General features: G+C 42.9%; 1 protein-coding gene across 1 annotated transcript in view; it reads left to right on the top strand.

Annotated features, from left to right (window-relative positions):
* The window catches only part of mnat1 (MNAT1 component of CDK activating kinase), a 49,271-nt gene that overhangs the window by 24,205 nt on the left and 4,848 nt on the right, over positions 1–20,218 (top strand). Inside the window, exon 7 of the mRNA XM_058091528.2 lies at positions 900–1,021. Coding sequence (XP_057947511.2) covers positions 900–1,021 — 122 coding nt within the window. The remainder of the gene's footprint in view (positions 1–899; positions 1,022–20,218) is intronic.

Raw genomic sequence — 20,218 nt, 5'->3', positions numbered from 1 at the left:
TGAAACCCCAGCTTTAAAGGATTGTCTATTAAAGCGTCATTTCATGTCCCTGGCAATTAAAAGTTCTCAGCCTCTCTCCAACAGTCAGTGGGCTAATATTTGTCACACGTTTGAATCCGCTAAGCTTGTTTCCAATTCTTTTTGGCCGTGATGTGTTTTTTTTTTTCTCCATACTTCGTCATCACATCACATTTGCTGACTTGGCCTGTTTGAACAGTTTTCCTTCACCGTTTTGGGGAATGAGCTTCTTAATTCCAGTGTACGGTAATGGAGCATACAATTTTAGGTTCTTATGCCTGTTTTTTTACTGTACGGTACTACAGGCCTTGGATGATTAATCAATTTATCACACAATAACTCTAATTCTGCCGGCCTCCATATATTGCCATGTGCATGCCTGTTTGTTTTCCTTGTTGGCAGGGAGAGGGTTCACTCTGTGCATTGGTCTCAGCACCTAAGCATGTTTGTTTCATAGCGGAATGAATGGAGTGAGCCTTCTTGTCTTGTCTGATGTTTTTTTAGTGTGTGACTAAATAAATAAGCTACTGTTGTTGCACACCTACCATGTTGATTTGTCTATCTGGATCTTTTAGCCTTTTAAAAACAGCAAGATATAAAAATAACTCCCATTTAACGAGTAGTCAACTGTGGACTAAATCTGAAATGAAATGATAGTGGAAGACAGTAAAAATGTCTCCTATATCTAAACCAGTCTGTCAGGAACTTGTTCAGGCTGCCGTTTGATTGACATTAAGTCCTAATAGTTTTTCTTGTTAAGTCGTTATGGATGTGACGTAGTTTCCACCGCATACCAATGAAGATTATTGTCCTGTGTTAAATTTGTTGTTCTCTCTCTTCTCTCTGTACCCCCCCCCACCCACCCCCACCCCTCCCAACAGCGCCAGACGGTATGTCTGCAACCTGTACCCAAGTTAGAAGACGCTCTCTACCACTACAGTCCCCTGCAAATTGAAACCTATGGACCGCCGGTACCTGAACTGGACCAGCTGGGAAGACTTGGGTACAAGTTTTATTACACACTCAAAACACATATAAAATTGGGAGTCTTAAAATTGTTTCAATTTGAACCATGTCTGTTCCGATTCCGGTTCGTAGCGATTCTCGATTGCGATGCTTTCAAGAGGGAGGGTCATAAAAATTATATGAACTTTTTTTTTTTACCAACTTTATTTTCAGCCAGTAGTCATATGTCATATTTTCTATTATGTCTACTATATTGCTTAATATGAGTGTAAACGTGAATATAGGGGTGTTATTCCATGCCTAGAGGTGCTCTAATCATGGTAAAATTTACATTAAGAAGGCCATACACAAGTTTTCTGTGCTCTAACTAGCCAACTCTAACTGATCTGGACCCAATTACCGGCAATAAACAAGGGATTGCTGTTAATAAGAAGTTGACAATTATCCACATCTCCAATGTCTGATGGTGTAGATCAGGGGTCTCAAACTCAATTTACTTGGGGGCCACTGGAGCTAGGGTCTGGGTGAGACCGGGCCACATCAGGTTTTCCAACAACAAACAAAAAAAAAAAAACGCATTTATTAAAAACAGAAAAATATACAAACTTTTTCAGTGTTTTGGTTCCGATTTTCAACAATAAAAGCGCTGATAAAACATTCCACTGTTCTCAAATATCTTAATTTTTATTTTTCTGCACAAAATAAGATGAAAAATAAATAAACAAATCAAGAATAAAGAAAATCAATCAATCAGAAATAAATAAATATAATAATAAAACAGCAAATAATAAAAACTTAAGAAACCACATATAGTTGGTGGGTAGACAAATAATTTTTTTCAGATTAAAATGAACAAAGCATTATTAGAGCCCTGTAGACATGACAAAACACGACTATAGTCACATTTATACTCTTTTTATTTACAACATATTGCGCAACTGGAGGGACTTGAGACACATGCTAACTCGCAAACTAGAGATCCAGCGACCTAAACGGTAGCCTTCAAGTTATTTCCTTTAAACTTAAATAGCCAAAAACTTACCACTTCCACACGGATAGGGAGGATGACTATTAACAGTTATTTAACCTTTAACATGAACATTAATCAAACATAATAATTTTTTCTGGGTACAGCATCCATATCAAACTTGCGCGGGCCGCACTAACATTAAACTTTCATATCAAGGCGGGGGCCTCATTTGGCCCGCGGGCCGCGTGTTTGAGACCCCTGGTGTAGATGATTATGTTTTATTCGATGCCTGAGTATCAGCAAAGAGTGTTACAACCACACACACTCCAAAGTATTAGCTCGTTACCCTTTCTGACTCTCCTTTAATTTCACCATGATACTGAAAGCAAATTAGCAAGCGAGTTCCACCATAAACACTCCCACAAGCCGCCACAATGCTTCTGCCGGAGCGTCCATTAACACACACAGGAAGTGCTTTCCCCCCCCCCCGCCGACAGCCCCCTTTGGGCCAATCAATCCACGACGCCACTGGTCCGGTTCCTCACCGAATTGCAAGTCATTCATCAGTCAGCCCCAGCGCCCTGCCGTCTGCGCTGCAACTGGCTGCTACTAAAACCCGCCCACATACTGAGAACGGTCAGCTTTTATTGGGTGACAGGAGTAAGGTCATATTTTTGGGGAAGGGGGGGGGGGGGGGGGCGGGAAGCTTGTTCAATACTGCTTCACCCTGACAGTAACCTTCATTTGACTGAGACGAGCACTTTTTCAGGATATTGGATTTTTGTATGTGATGCACTCTAGCTAGAATTAACTGGTGTAATTACTTGGAACACACGCACTTAAGATAATACGTGTTTTTAAAGGGACTTGACAGTTCAAACAATAACTACACCAGTGATTTTCAACCACTGTGCCGCGGCACACTAGTGTACCTTGAGAAACCGTCAGGTGTGCCGTGAGGAATTATCCAATATCACTTTTTATAATTAACATTTATTAATCACCATTTGTAAATATGATGTCAATATCCACGTATACATGGACCCAAATATTCCAATTGCATTTGGTATATTTGCTCAAATAGAAAGAATTGAACAGGGATAGAATATTCCTTTCCCCAATTCGATTCAGGTATCTTGTACCCGCTCAAACGGAAAGTTGTCAGGGTGCGTTCTTCTTCATGGTGTTGTTCTTCTTCTGTTGTTTATTGGCGGTTGGCAGGCAGCTTTTGTGTGCATTAGCGCCATCTGTGAAACAGAATCTTAACCCTTCTATACTTTATTCACAAGTCCAGTTTTATTAAAAAAGAAAATATATATCTATATAAAACATGTCCCGAGTTGAATTATAAAATATTAGCAAGATTGAATTTGATCTTTTCCTGTTTAAATTGATCCCGGGTGCGTTCTTTCAGCACATGCTCAGATATGACGTAACACGCAGATCCAGACGTTCTTCACTTTTAAAAATGGAGGCCAGCAATCGGCACTGGACTAAGCAAAGTTGGTTTTTGATTTTAAACTAAATTTCAAGACTGGACAGACCAAAAACTGGCAATACGGAGTTATTAGTGAAAGAAAAACTCGGGGAAGCCGGTATCACGTGATGTTGATGTTTACGTTTTACTGGGCATGCCCTATTGACTATTCTGGTTGATTTTCACGGCGCATGTAGACAAGAGATTGGAATATTCCTTTCTATGGATACCATTGTTTCCCGAAAGGTCATTCGGAAAGAGAAAAAGTGGTGATGTAAAAACGTGGCTACTGTGGAGTGTCTGTGGTGTAAAGACTAGCATAGCAATGTAATATTGGTGTAGGTGTGGCAACACCTACCTTGTTCCTCCGATAGACTTATTGATGCACGTGTGAGGTCGTGGTGACATTTTGGAACATTTTTGGTTAATTGAAAAGATTTTTTCAATGTAAAAAAAACATGCCGTGGCTCAAAAATGGTTGAAAAACACTGTCATACACAATTTGTATTCAGTGAACTGCTGACGTTCTACATCTTTAAGAGAGGCTAATCAATATGTAGATAAAACACATTTTTCAATTGTGGGGCTCCCGAGGTTGGTTTAAAATGTGTCTGTGTTGTGTCGAAGATGTGTCTGGCGAGGAAGTGCAATCACGCAGGCACAAGCCTTGCCTATTCAGACCAACCACAACTCCCAAAATGCAATGTGCTGTTAAGTAAAAGCAAGGAAATACTGCTGACTGATACTTAGGAGCGGTTTGCATATTCAGCTGGAGGTTTTTGTGCGTGCTTGTACAGATACATCGACGGTCGAAAGCTTGCATACACAGCTTGTGTCCCTCCAACCTGGTATGCTCATTTGAGTCACCCCTGTTTTTGCACTCGAAGCATTTCTGCTATAATAGAACTGGTGTGCGATATGGTAAATATTCACATAAGTGTGTGTGTGTGTGCAGCAGAGAGAATAGACAAGGTTGAAAGGGGGTGAAAAGTGAGTCCCCCCCCGTGTGGGGTGTTGGACTCCAACTCCAAGCCTGTGACCTGTGACGGGAAATATGCTCCAGCATGTGAGGACATATGGATGTGAGTCAGTGTGGATGAGGTGGAAAGGCTGTGAGGCTGCAGGTACTTATTTTAAAACTGGCCTGTTTGTCTTGGTCAAGGCCCGCAGTGACAGCAGCAGCAGTGGTGATTTGTCTTGGACACAACCATCAAGGGAGGCTGGGGAGCATATACACACACACACACACACACACACACACACGTACACACCCTCCCTGGTGGCTTCATTGCTCCATGTATGTCCAGTCAACACTAGTCTGACTGGGGATGTGCTCGTCATTCCAGACAAACTGCATGTTCAGACATCCAAAAGAGTCAACCACAGTCATATACACTCTAGCCACTTCATGACAGTATACTGTTGAAATGGAATGAAATCCTATACAATAGTACTATTAGCAGTTTTGCTGTTTTAGGTCATATTGCTCACTTTTGACTTTCATTCATGGATTGATGCACCTCCTGATGGAGGATGTGCACTCACAGACGAGTCATGGAGTTACTGTAAGGTTTGGTTGCTGTCTATGGAACAATCATTCACAGTACAGTACATGACTTGGATAGTTGGATGGACTTGTCTTTAATCTTTACAGTGTTTGCTTTGAGGGCACCACAAATTCTGTGTAAACAAGAGTGTCATAAAAATATCTCCATATGCAGTTGGAATTGCATGGGTGACTACATCTTCGTTAATCACTTGCACAGGAATTACAGATTGTTGATTTTGTAGCAATGTATGCAGAGGCTGATATATAAATGTTCATTCATTCATTTTCTACCGCTTATCCTTGCAAGGGTCACAGGGTGCTGGAACCTATCCCTACACTTGTCGCCAGCCAATCACAGGGCATATATAGACAAACAACCATTCACACTCACATTCATACCTATGGACAATTTGGAGTCGCTAATTAACCTAGCATGTTTTTGGAATGTGGGAGGAAACCGGAGTACCCGGAGAAAACCCACACAAAACTCCACACAGAGATGGCCGAGGGTTGGATTGAACCAGGGTTTCCCATCTGTGAGGTGTGCGCGCTAACCACTCGACCGCCGTGCAGCCTGCAGTGCTGTTTGGATAATTTATTTTTATAATTAATTTTTTATTTTTAAGCTTTCTTTAGACCCTTTTTACTTTGTTTTTGTATGATAATAATCTTCTAGAATCTAATCTAGATGTTTTTCTCTCCGTTTTACTCACTGTACAACACAGACACACAAAAATGTGCCTTAAAACGCAAAAACCCATCAGTATCAGTCAATATACAGGATGCTATTTCAACAAAACATCATTTTGTGTTGTGGGTGACAAGGAAAATGAATGTAATATCTATCAATGTATCTCATTAATAATTATTTTTATTTTTACATCATACTGAAAGCCAATAGAAAGGAAGACATATGTGCATTAAGATATACTCTAACTTCTCTAATATGAAATGATGCTAATTGGATGTAATAAGTATTTTGTGTCTGATCATGGTCAGGCAATCTGGTCTTTGCAACAGCTTTGTCAACGGAATAACCACTTGGAAACATGAATGGTAGACAGGAGGGGGGGAGGGGGGGGGGTCTGCCTGTCTAATGTGGATGAGCTCATGTACACTACATAGGGACCGTGAGAGAATACTCCTTCCATTTGTTTCGACTTGCATGTGCAGATTATCATCTGGGGGTCTGACGTTGTTTTCCACAAGAACACTTTTTTTTTTTTGAAAGCTCTTGCTGTGTAGGTGATGAAAGGCTGGCTGAGATCTCGGACAAGGACAAATCATATGGGCTGGCGGGGGCAGGGAAAAGAGAATTTTGGCTGTGGAGCGCTGAAACATTCAACTCAAACCTCAAGTGCTGACAATGAGGCCTTGCCAGAACAGTTGTTTGTGTTGGCTCTGATCACCCTGAAATTACCCATCCTTCTCCGACAGAATTTGCTCAATGCACTTGCCAAAAGACGGCGTGTATAATATTTAGAGGTTTTGCCTCCCCCCCCCACTTTGCTTTGCTTTTTGTATAATTGGTGGAAAAAGTGAGTTTTTCTCTTGGAGGTGCTTGTCGGGCATCTGCCGCTAGTTGTTTCTGGGAAGGGGAACAGCTGAATGAACCCTGTTGAGTCTGGGGCTCCTCTCATGGGGATGCACCTCCTGATGGAGGATGTGTAATCACAGACGAGTCATGGAGTTACTGTAAGGTTTGGTTGCTGTCTATGGAACAATCATTCACAGTACAGTACATGACTTGGATAGTTGGATGGACTTGTCTTTAATCTTTACAGTGTTTGCTTTGAGGGCATCACAAATTCTGTGTAAACAAGAGTGTCATAAAAAATATCTCCATATGCAGTTGGAATTGCATGGGTGACTACATCTTCCTTAATCACTCGCACAGGAATTACAGATTGTTGATTTTGTAGCAATGTATGCAGAGGCTGATAAATAAATGTTCATTCATTCATTTTCTACCGCTTATCCTTGCAAGGGTCACAGGGTGCTGGAGCCTATCCATAGACTGGTGGCCAGCCAATCACAGGGCACATATAGACAAACAACCATTCACACTCACATTCATACCTATGGACAATTTGGAGTCGCTAATTAACATAGCATGTTTTTGGAATGTGGGAGGAAACCGGAGTACCCGGAGAAAACCTACACAAAACTCCACACAGAGATGGTCAAGAGTGGAATTGAACTCGGGTCTCCTGGCTGTGAGGCATATAGAATGTTAATAGTATGGTGCAAAAACAGGTAGTAGTAGTACAGTAGTATGCAGGGGTACTGGAGCCTATCCCAGCTGTCTTCGGGCGAGAGGCAGGGTACACCCTGGACTGGTGGCCAGCCAATCACAGGGCACATATAGACAAACAACCATTCACACTCACATTCATACCTATGGACAATTTGGAGTCGCTAATTAACCTAGCATGTTTTTGGAATGTGGGAGGAAACCGGAATAACCGGAGAAAACCCACGCATTCACGGGGAGAACATGCAAACTCCACTCAGATATGTCCGAGGGTGGGATTGAACTCGGGTGTCCTAGCTGTGAGGTCTGTGCGCTGTAGATAAACATATGTAAATAATTGTGGTTAATTTGAGAGTGTAATTCATTATATGGGTTAAGGTTTGTAGCTTTTTGTTAAAGAATCTTAATTTTATATCGTTTTATATTGTGATACATCCCAAAAATATTATATTATCTATCTTAAAATATAGATATATGCTAAGGTCAATATCGCCCAACCCTAATAGAAGATAACACAGTGTGTGGTATACAAGGTATAAGAAAGGTAGTGGGTAGCTAAATGCTATTTGGTGGGATTTAATTTTCTGCAAAAATGAAAAATGCTGTTGATTTTATATATCTGATAGTGATTGAAAAAACTTCCAAAGCCAACGTGTTTTGTACCAGGGGAGAAACAAGTGAGGAAAGGTTAGATATAAAATGATGGCGGAGGAGTACAAGAAGGCAAATTATGCAAAACAAGTGAGCATGTGACTAGAAGAACAATAAGGAAATATGGTTTCAAAAAAAAAAAAAAAAATCTTAGTCTGGGCTTCCCTCGGTCTTAGTTCTTAGTAATGTAACTCCAATCCACAGTTAGTGGTATTCTCTCGGAAGCACATCCATGTTAAAATATTTAAAATAAGTGAGTTTAAAACTGGCTAACATTGTCATTGGAAGAGACCATTTTTTTCCTCAAATAAAAACAGGCACGTTCTTACACAAAGCATAAATCACATGTGCACACACATAGACCAGCAATGTTTAACATGTGCTTAAAGGACGTCTGTTCACTGCCCTGGTCGGGAGCCAGGGGTTAATGGCTCTCTGAGTGATACTCTCCTCCTGCTTGTGTTCTTTAGCTTTTTAAGTGTCGCTTCCATGTCTGTGTGTTTACTTGGCGGGTAAGTGTGCGTGCGTTTGTTTCACTCCATGTTGTCGGGAGGGGAGTACTCCAGAAACTTGTCCTCAGTTCCCGGCAGACAGCTGTCCAAGGAACATGGATTTGGCTCTTTGACCATAAAAAAAAATGGTTCATAAGAGACCCTGGAGTTTCTTTCTGCTCTTGCCAAATTAGTTATATGAGCTTCTCTCTCCTCTGGATCTCGCTTCTCACTCTTGAATGAACGTGCAAGTCAGCCATGATGTTTTTCTTGGTTCATCAAACGCAGAGGATTCCTCTTAAGAATGGCTTGCCCAGGTATTTGACATTCCCAGAACTTTGTGGGGTGTATACATCCATCTCGTGTGTGCCCGATGGACCTGGAAAAGGACGGTGTGGCTGGAATAAGTGGTCACTGACAGTCGTGGACATGACAGTGCAGAGAGTGACAGTACCACATTAATGGCACCTACTTGGAGCCTCACCCGGTCCCTCTTTGGAACACAAACACAGCTTTGATGCTGAAGTTATGAGCTGGAGGCTGAGGCATCGGGTTGGGTGACCTCGCAGAGAACTTTTTCACTCAAATTTCTCAAGACTCATTTTGCCAGAACAACACTTTATGGGGAAGCTGGTTTGTTTGGAGGATAAGCGGCATAGAAAATAGATGGATGGTTTGTTTGGTTCTTGCTTGTTGCTTAACTGAACTCGGTTATCAGATATCTTGATATTATCTCCATAGTAAGTTGTAGTTATTGTGTTCCCTGACCATTTCCTTGACCCATCCACTATTTTTATGATGAAGCCAGAGTTTTGCACTCTTAATTACATGTATCAGCGGTGCGCCGAACTTATGGCAGTCATGATAAAACGGTCTTGAAAGACAAGAGACAAGCCATATAGAGCAGGGGTCTCAAATTCAATTTACTTGGGGGGCCACTGGAGCTCGGGTCTGGGTGAGACTGGGCCGCATCAGGTTTTCCAAAAAAAAACGCATTTATTAAAAACAAAAACATTAAAAAAAACTTCCAATTTTCTACAAGAAAAGCTCTGATAAAACATTCCACTGTTCTCAAATATCTTAATTTTTATTTTTCTACACAAAATAAGATCTCGCAAACTAGAGAGCTTGCGGCCTAAACGGTAGCCTTCAAGTTATTTGCTTTAAACTTAAATAGCCAAAAACTTACCACTTCCACACGGATAGGGAGGATAACTATTAACAGTTATTTAACCTTTAACATGAACATTAATCAAACGTAATAATTTTTTCTGGGTACATGATACCATACAGCATCCATATTAAACTTGCGCAGGCCGCTCTAACATTAAACTTTCATATCAAGGCGAGGGCCTCAAACTAGTGTCCTGCGGGCCACGTGTTTGAGACCCCTGATATAGAGCTTTGTTTGCGTGGAGTTACTTAAGGCTCTGTCATGTGGTGCCGTGAACAGTCACGTAGTCAGTACCACTTGATACACAAAACCATAGAAGAAGAAGAATTTGTGTAAGTCTGGGTCATCTGGGTTTGCAAGAAGTGTACCTTACCTTACCTTTGTAAGTCGTTATGGAGTATACAACATTGAAAACGTTTCCATGTCGATAGCCGCTACAAATGTCACACATTTGGAATTAAGATTAAGATATGCCTTTATTCGTCCCTTAGTGGGGAAATTTGTATTGCACAGCAGCAAGAGTACAGAATCAGTTAAGCAGTACAAAATAAACAATATAGAAAAATAAACAATAAACAACCCAAGTATTAACAAAAATCAACAGTTTTCCCCAGAGTTATATCCCTAATGCCTGATCCTAACTTTAGGAAAAACCTGTATAACAGACTTAATTTTTATGTTAGCATTGTCGAATTTGAAATGGGATTATGTAAAGGCTATGGCTATGACCTCGTTGTGTTTTCCAGTCCAAACTTGTGCTTATGAAGGTACATATTTCTGAAAACAAGCAGCCTAAAATCATCCATTTCAGCGTATTCAAACTCTTATTTGTCAGTGTCACTAACTTAGACGGATTCCAGCTGTTGGGGGTGAAAAATCCAGCTTGTAGCTGTCAAAAGAGCCCAAAGCAAAATTCCTAATGGTTCACAGACGGCTTTACCCTTAGCATTGGTATGACATTTTAGGTGTTTTTAAAAAATAATAAAAAAAAAAAATCCCAGCATGCTAATGGGCTAAGTGCTTCTATTGCTCTCATCTAAAAGCCTAACATTCGCTCGCAGAGGTCACAGATTTCCTATTTGCATAGCCAAAAGAGATCCCAAGCGTTGTAAAACACGAGGCTGGAGAACAGACATTTGACTTGCAAAACCTTCCATGTCAACAAAAACGCTCCATCTTACCGCTCATCACATGACTTACAGCTGAGCTTCGATGCGTCGTAGCTCTGTACGTGCGGACTTTCCTTGTTACTAACCAGATCAAAAAAACAATATGGAGTGCAGCCATGGTCCGAGTGCTCACCCCACCCCCCCACCCACCCAGCCCATTATCCCGTCTGTCTCAGTAAACAGACCATTAACAGGCCACATCACTATTGTTTCCTCTCCCATAGATCTGTTCAAATATTGATCCTCTCTTGAAGTACGAGTCTAAATAAGTGTGCACCGCAGTGGAGAAGCTTTTTTTTTTTTACTTTGGTGTGTGAGTCATTTCTGAAAAGTAGCGAGCATTACACAAGTGACAAAGACATTTCTGGTCTATCTGCAACAGCACCACTTTGAGTGTTGTTGTTTTTCTTCTTTTTTTTTTCAGGCTGCGCGCCAGACAGACTAACAGTCTCCTTCTTAGATGAACACGGGCCAATCCAAGTCATTTTCAGCGTGTAGGGCGGTGATTTTCAACCGCTGTGCCGCGGAACACTAGTGTACCTTGAGAAACCGTCAGGTGTGCCGTGAGGAATTATCCAATATCACTTTTTATAGTTAACATTTATTAATCATCATTTGCAAATATGATGTCAATAGCCATGAATATATGGACCCAAATATTCCAATTGCATTTGGTTTATTTGCTCAAACGGAAAGAACAGGGATGGAATATTCCTTTAACCAATCCGATTGAGGTATCTTGTACCCGCTCAAACGGAAAGTTGTCAAGGTGTGTTCTTCTTCGTGGTGTTTTTTTTCTTCTGTTGTTGATTGGCGGTTGGCAAGCAGCTTTCGTGTGCATTAGCGCCATCTGTGGAACAGAATCTAAACCCTTCTATACTTTATTCACAAGTCCAGTTTTATTAAAAAAAAGACTTTAATTATAAAATATTAGCAAGATTGAATTTGATCTTTTCCTGTTTAAATTGATCCCAGGTGCGTTCTTTCAGCACATGCTCAGATATGACGTAACACGCAGATCCAGACGTTCTTCACTTTTAAAAATGGAGGCCAGCAATCGGCACTGGACTAAGCAAAGTTGGTTTTTGATTCAAACTAAATTTCAAGACTGGATGAGACGAAAAACTGGCAATACGGAGTTATTCCAACAAGTGAAAGAATAACTCGGGGAAGCCGGTATCACGTGATGTTGATGTTTACGTTTTACTGGGCATGCCCTATTGACTATTCTGGTTGATTTTCACGGCGCATGTAGACAAGAGATTGGAATATTCCTTTCCATGGATACCATTGTTTCCCGAAAGGTGATTCGGAAAGAGAAAAAGTGGTGATGTAAAAACGTGGCTACTGTGGAGTGTCTGTGGTGTAAAGACTAGCATAGCAATGTAATATTGGTCCGTGTGGCAACACCTACCTTGTTCCTCCGATAGACTTATTGATGCACGTGTGAGGTCGTGGTGACATTTTGTAACATTTTTGGTTAGTGGTGTGCCACAAGATTTTTCCAATGTAAAAAAAAAAAACGTGCCGTGGCTCAAAAAAGGTTGAAAAATACTAGTGTAGGGAACTCCAGGTTTATTGCCGTTGCAACACCCAATGTAGGTGATCTCTCCTGACTATTTAACTCAGTGATATTTGTCGAATTCACAAAAGCAGCTGCTCAATCGAAGGCCGCATGCTTTTGATATCTGTGCTAATAACGTACACGTACTTTGACTTAGTGTAGTTGCACACAGATCAGACTTTCCCCTGCTTTTTCACCCTTGGGGCAAAGGACCTTACTATGTACCGGGGGTGGGGATTAACTGGCTCATTTTCCCCTCTTAAGAGCTGGAAAAAAAAAACAAACTCCTGTGGTGTGGAGCTTACCACACACACACCTTGTGGCAGCAAGAGTGTACTAATTTTGTCACATAACTATGTATTTGTTAGTGAGAACTAACTCTTATACTCCTGAACTGATACGTGTTGCCCGTGCTATTATTTTTCTCACTAACACACCACATGGTGGCATTATTGAACCTCAAAGTTTGATGCCATTGACTTGAAATTTCTCACAGCTCGGTGTCCTAAGTGTCAAAATCGTTTTTACAGGGGCATGAATGGGACTTGGCAACCACTTGTCCACAAGTCAATGACCATTTGTCTCATGCAGGGGTCTCCAGCAGATAGCTTGTGCACTACAAGAAGCTTAGGGTCAAATATGTGCGTAAACTGTACTTTTACTGTATCATATTTCAATTCAGAATATTTTTTATGACTGTTGACCAAAAAATTTTTTATCATTCAATTCGATTTTGAACATGCATACAGGTTACATTGGAATACAGCACATTAGAAGCAAAACTCATTTAATACTATACATCAATTGCTAATACATTTGTTTGTGCACTTCCTGTATTCAACATGTTCCGTTGACCCATTTTGAAAATAGTAACCATGCTTATTGAAATGCATTGTTTGAGTTCCATAATCCAGTTCCATAATTTGATTCCACATACTGATATGCGCGCAGACCTCACAGCTAGGAGACCAGGGTTCAATTCCACCCTCGGCCATCTCTGGCGACTCCAAATTGTCCATAGGTATGAATGTGAGTGTGAATGGTTGTTTGTCTATATGTGCCCTGTGATTGGCTGGCCACCAGTCCAGGGTGTACCCCGCTGTCTCTTGCCCAAAGACAGCTGGGATAGGCTCCAGCACCCCCGCGACCCTTGTGAGGAAAAGCGGTAGAAAATGAATGAATGAATTTAATTGCCATTTAGAACCCGCAAGTCATGCTGGGAAGCCCACAAACAGGAAGTAACCCAGTTATGGGTTTAACATGCTAGGTTAATTGGTGACTCCAAATTGTCCATAGGTATGAATGTGAGTGTGAATGGTTGTTTGTCTATACGTGCCCTGTGATTGGCTGGCCACCAGTCCAGGGTATACCCCGCTGTCTCTCGCCGAAGACAGCTGGGATAGGCTCCAGCACCTCCCGCGACCCTCGTGAGGAAAAAGCGGTAGAAAATGAATGAATGAATGAATACTGATATGCTGAAGGTTTTTAGTGTTGTTAGCAATTGCATGGTGGCACTTGTGTAAGTAAAACAGAAGTATAAAGTAAACAGAAGTATAAATCACCAGTCCTTTCATTTCCATCAAAGTAGCTCAAATAGTAATATGGAAGTTTTTTATTTTTTTAAACAAATAAACAAAAGTTTGACACCCCTTGTGTACAACTTTGAGGATATCTGTATTACATATATGGCTGCATGTTTTACATGGAAATTATTCGTTTTTAGTCCTCTCTTTCTTGCATTTTTTTCACTTGTCTTCTTCTCTTAATTGAAATCCACCTTGACTGCCCCCCACTGCTTGAGGTGTTTTGAAATTGATATCCCCCCCAGAGGGAAAACTCTATTCTTCCTCTGTGTATAGGTGCCCTATTCCCAGAATGTTACATCTGACTTTGCTGTTGTATATATGGGTGTGCCTTGAGGCCAGCAGCCATTCCCAGAACAGCATATGTTCCTCCATTGTTTACGACCCCATTTGGTTAACGATGACACTGATGTCATGTCATTCTTAGCCCCCCCCCCTAGCTCCCTCTCTCCCTCTTAGAAGCTTTTCAAGGTGGCACAGAGTTATCAAGTGGCGGCTCAGGAGTTGACAGAAAGATGGACTGTGTATCAAGTAGCTCCCAGGGATGCGCGATGCCCCTGACATGAGGCCCCGTGCAAGTAAGCCAGCCTCTACTGCCCCCATCAGGTTACACCGAAGAGATGCGGGGGCTGGGACAGTTGTCGGCTCGGATGAACGGTGACAGGTGGCGTGCAGGACCAGGAAGGGAAGTTGTCTTCAGGCGCATGCGGAACAATTGGCCTTTATCAGACGCAGACGTACAAAAAAAAACAATAAAGCCTCCTCTTTTCAGTAGCAGTGTTGCTTCCTGATTTGCAGTCACACGTATTTAGCTAGGTGTTAATTTCAAGTATCAACCGGAGCATCTGTTAACACTCTAAACATGCTGCTCTTGACGAAGTGTTAGTGATAGCTTCCTCATCTCATTTAGGGAAGCAGTCTCAGCCTGTCAGCGGCGATGATAAGACTCTTGATAGTGGATAAGGCTGATGTAAGCGCTCCAAGCCCCCTTAACTCACAAGTTTGAGCTAATTTAGCGGACAGCGGGGTAGGCTAATGGCTGAGAGTCCTTCTCACACGCTGCCGCATCCCCGAGGAAGCAGCGCTGAATGGAAAAAAAAAGAGTGTGACCCTTGACCTGTGGCGATGAAAGACTGCTGTTGACCGATATTGTATACCTGTGAGAGTGTTTGCCTTGTCTGCAGGGGGTTTCTGGACCAACTCCGCTGGATTTACAGTTTTGTATCAATAGAAACCGTAGACCAGGGGTCTCAAACACGCGGCCCGCGGGCCGAATGTGGGGTCTACTTGTTCAGTACTACACTTCAACAACTGTCCTTTTGCCTCATTGTGTGTCTATGACAATGCATGTGTTGTACTTGTTTACTCTACAGCAGTGGTCTCAAACACTCGGCCCGCGGGCCAAATGTGGCTCTCAGGACACTAGTTTGAGGCCCTCCGCCTTGATATGAAAGTTTAATGTTAGTGCGGCCCGCGCATGTTTGATATGGATGCTGTATGGTATCATGTACCCAGAAAAAATTATTACGTTTGATTAATGTTCATGTTAAAGGTTAAATAACTGTTAATAGTTATCCTCCCTATCCGTGTGGAAGTGGTAAGTTTTTGGCTATTTAAGTTGAAAGGAAATAACTTGAAGGCTACCGTTTAGGTCGCTAGCTCTCTAGTTTGCGAGTTAGCATGTGTCTCAAGACCCTGCAGTTGCGCAATATGTTGTAAATAAAAAAGTATAAATGTGACTATAGTCGTGTTTTGTCATGTCTACAGGGCTCAATAATGCTTTGTTAATTTTGTAGTCGATCTAATGCAGGGGTTTCAAACACGTGGCCCGCGGGCCAAATGTGGCCCGCAGGACACTAGTTTGAGGCCCCCCGCCTCGATATGAAAGTTTAATGTTAGCGCGGCCTGCGCAAGTTTGATATGGATGCTGTATGGTATCATGTACCCAGAAAAAATGATTACGTTTGATTAATGTTCATGTTAAAGGTTAAATAACTGTTAATAGTTATCCTCCCTATCCGTGTGGAAGTGGTAAGTTTTTGGCTATTGAAGTTTAAAGGAAATAACTTGAAGGCTACCGTTTAGGTCGCAAGCTCTCTAGTTTGCGAGTTAGCATGTGTCTCAAGACCCTGCAGTTGCGCAATATGTTGTAAATCAAAAAAGTATAAATGTGACTATAGTCGTGTTTTGTCATGTCTACAGGGCTCTAATAATGCTTTGTTCATTTTAATCTGAAAAAAATAATTTGTCTACCCACCAACTATATGTGGTTTCTTAAGTTTTTATTATTTGCCGTTTTAATATTATTAGATTTATTTATTGCTGATTGACTTTCTTTATTCTTGATTTGTGTCTTTATTTTTCATCTTATTTTGTGTAGAAAAATAAAAATTAAGATATTTGAGAACAGTGGAATGTTTTATCAGAGCTTTTATTGTAGAAAATCGGAACCAAAGCACTGAAAAAGTTTGTATATTTTTCTGTTCTTAATAAATGCGTTTTTTTTTTTTGTTTTTTGGGGGGAAAAAAAGGCCCAGCCTTGCCCAGACCCTAGCTCCAGTGGCCCCCAGGTAAATTGAGTTTGAGACCCCTGCCGTAGACAAACGTCCATGAATTGTGGAGCACAAGCTCACACCCGCTTTCCATACAATATTCTCAGTGTGCTGAATCTTCCACGAGGGTATTTTTTTTGTTTCTGGGGGTCGAGTGGCAAAAAGGAGGGGCATATGGGGGCAACCGTGCTGCGAGTGAAACCGGAGCCGCCTGAGGAATGCAGGCGGGGGGTGGGGTGGGGGTGTTTTTGGAGAGTAGAGTTTGACGGGGGTAGACTTAAGGGGTAGGATGGGTGATTAGGGGGTGACAGCTGAGTGCTGACCCCGCTATACTGACAAATCATCTGGCAGGTGTGTGGCTCTGCACAATCCCTCCCGCCTTTTTCCTCTTCGCCCCCATCATTCCCAGGCCAGGAATCCTCAACCACTGTTCGGAAGTGTGCGCGCGCTAACAGAAGACTTCCGGACATGCTTGCTGCCATCCAAGACACTCATGACTGGCCTTTGGCGAGTGTGGCGTACCCTCTGTGTCCCGTGTTTGTCAGCTGTGTTTATCAGCTGTCCTTGAATTAGCATCCATAGTTTGACCTTGAAGTAGTCCTCAGGTATAGGGAAGGATTTTTCGAGTCATTGTTATCCAAAGTGTAATCCAAGGGCCATTTGAAGGCCGCGGCTTGTTTCAAAGTGGCCCCCTGTATCTTTTGATTTTTCAATATGTGGGGCCGGTCCCAAAATGTGGACACTGCAGGTATAGTGGATGAATCCCCACTTGGTGACAATATGATTATGAGTGTGAATGGTTGCCTGCCTTTATATGTACCCTGATTGAATAGTTCACCTTTTACCCAAATGTTAGATGGGATAGGCTCCAGCAACTCCAGTGGATCCCCCACTCAGATCAGGATAAGCAGGATTTTTTTTCCCCTTCTCATCTTGCTTGTGCTTGTGCGGGCTGTCCGGCGGACAAGTGGTTAGACCTCACAGCTAGGAGACCAGGGTTCGATTCCACCTGTTCTCCCCGTGCATGCGTGGGTTTTCTCCGGGTACTCCGGTTTCCTCCCACATTCCAAAAACATGCTAGGTTAATTAGCGACTCCAAATTGTCCATAGTAAAGATTGTGAGTGTGAATGGTTGTTTGTCTATATGTACCCTGTGATTGGCTGGACACCAGTCCAGGGTGTACCCCGCCTCTCACCCGAAGACATCTGGGATAGGCTCCAGCACCCCTGCGTACTACTGTACTACTACTACTATACTACCTGTTTTTGCACCATAGTATTAACATTCTATATGCCTCACAGCCAGGAGACCCGAGTTCAAGTCCACCCTCGGCCATCTCTGTGTGGAGTTTGCATGTTCTCCCCGTGCATGCGTGGGTTTTCTCCGGGTACTCCGGTTTCCTCCCACATTCCAAAAACATGCTAGGTTAATTAGCGACTCCAAATTGTCCATAGGTATGAATGTGAGTGTGAATGGTTGTTTGTCTATATGTGCCCTGTGATTGGCTGGCCACCAGTCCAGGGTGTACACCACCTCTCGCCCAAAGACAGCTGGGATAGGCTCCTGCACCCCCCGCGACCCTTGTGAGGATAAGCGGTAGAAAATGAATGAATCTTGCTTGGGTGCTGTGAAAGCAGACAGGTGCGAAACCTGCGGTCCAGTCTCACCGCTAGGACGGCGTGTAAGCGGTGTCAGAGGACTTCATTCATACGGAGCGTCAGCTGAACGTGCTGTAAAGCAAACAGGAATGTTGTCATGTGTGACAGCAGCCAGTGCTTTGACAATGAGCGTTCTGTTGGAAGAGGGTTTGATTCCGTCTGTTTGCGTCTGCTCTGTGGTTTGTGTTGATTAAGTGTCTGTCTGCTGCTGACATACCCATTGCAACATTACTTGTGCCTCTTTTTCTTTTCCGTCAAGCTTTCTGAATCCAATTCCAGGCAATTCTGGAGAGTCTAGACAAGGGACTCGCGGCTGTTTGCCTCAAGAACCGAAAACCATCTCGGTTCCAATGCAGCAACGTGGGTCCAAACCCAACACGGACCAAACGTTCTCATCTGGGAATGACGCTACTGGAACATTTCACCTCTTTTCACTTGAAATTAGGGATGTGGTTGTGTGGAGTTTTCCAGGCAGTATGAATAGAGAAGACTTTCGGACAGATTTGTTGATCCTGATTAGGAGAAACTGTTCAGGTATCCTGGACTCCGAAGTACTCGATCACGCCAAGTGGCCATTTTGAAATAACTAAATAGTATCAGACGATGTGATCAGAATTAGAACTCATTATTTTAGTTCAGTACTTTTAACGTAATCAATGACTATGATGGCGGCACGGCGGTCGAGTGGTTAGCGCGCAGACCTCACAGCTAGGAGACCAGGGTTCAATTCCACCCTCGGCCATCTCTGTGTGGAGTTTGCATGTTCTCCCCGTGCATGTGTGGGTTTTCTCCGGGTACTCCGATTTCCTCCCACATTCCAAAAACATGCTAGGTTAATTAGCGACTCCAAATTGTCCATAGTTATGAATGTGAGTGTGAATGGTTGTTTGTCTATATGTGCCCTGTGATTGGCTGGCCACCAGTCCAGGGTGTACCCCGCCTCTCGCCCGAAGACAGCTGGGATAGGCTCCAGCACCCCCGCAACCCTCGTGAGGAAAAGCGGTAGAAAATGAATGAATGAATGAATATATAAAACAATTGAGTTGGATGAGTGGTTAGCGCACATGCCACACAGCCAGGAGATCCGAGTTCAATTCCACGCTGGGCCATTTCTGTGTGGAGTTTGCATGTTCTCGACATGCATGCCCACATTCCAAAAACATGCTAGGTTAATTAGCGACTCCAAATTGTCCGTAGGTATGAATGTGAGTGATTGGCTGGAGACCAGTCCAGGGTGTACCCCGCAGGTGGGATAGGCTCCAGCACCCCCGTGACCCTTGTGAGGATAAGCGGTAGAAAATGAATGAATTTCCCACACACCAAGTGGTTAGCATGTAGGCCACAGAGTCAGGAGGTCAGGAAGACCCGGGTTCGAAACAAAAACTTCAGGAATGTTCCTCCTGTCAGTTGTACATGTAAGTGGAACCCCCCCCCCCCCCCCACCGTCATATTCTGTGGTTTTTGATCGCCGTCTGACGGGCACACATTGTCTCACTGTGTCATTACGCCGTCCTCATCACCTGCAGTCGCTGCGTACCGCGCTCCCCCCTAAGCGACATAATGGAGCAGTCCAAAGTGACCCATATTTACACAATAATACAAGGCTTTGAAAAGACTCCTATCAAGTTGCAGCTAATGCTCCAGTGGGGCCAGAGAGTGAAAGATGTTACAGAGCTTACGGCTTGGGTTTCAGAGCCCTGTGAACAAAAGGCCAGTCCAGTTTTTAGGGAGTAAAGGGAGGGGGGGGGACTTGTGGGCGTTCACTTTGTCATTTTCATGTCAAAGTATAGATGTTTGCATAGTAGTGTATAGCATGTGTGGGAGTCTGCAGGTTATATTTAATGCACGGCGGTCGAGTGGTTAGCACGCAGACCTCACAGCTTGGAGACTAGGGTTCGATTCCACCCTCGGCCATCTCTGTGTGGAGTTTGCATGTTCTCCCCGTGCATGCGTGGGTTTTCTCCGGGTACTCCGGTTTCCTCCCACATTCCAAAAACATGCTAGGTTAATTAGCGACTCCAAATTGTCCATAGGTATGAATGTGAGTGTGAATGGTTGTTTGTCTATATGTGCCCTGTGATTGGCTAGCGACCAGTCCAGGGTGTGTTGTATTGTTTTTGCAATGATACTGGACATTTAGC

The sequence above is a fragment of the Doryrhamphus excisus genome, linkage group LG14 (genome assembly GCF_037039965.1).
Source record: "Doryrhamphus excisus strain RoL-2023G ecotype Guam linkage group LG14, RoL_Dexc_Guam_v1.1, whole genome shotgun sequence".
Lineage (NCBI taxonomy): Eukaryota > Metazoa > Chordata > Actinopteri > Syngnathiformes > Syngnathidae > Doryrhamphus > Doryrhamphus excisus.
Note: the sequence above shows the minus strand (reverse complement) of the source record. Positions and strands in the feature narration are given on the sequence as shown.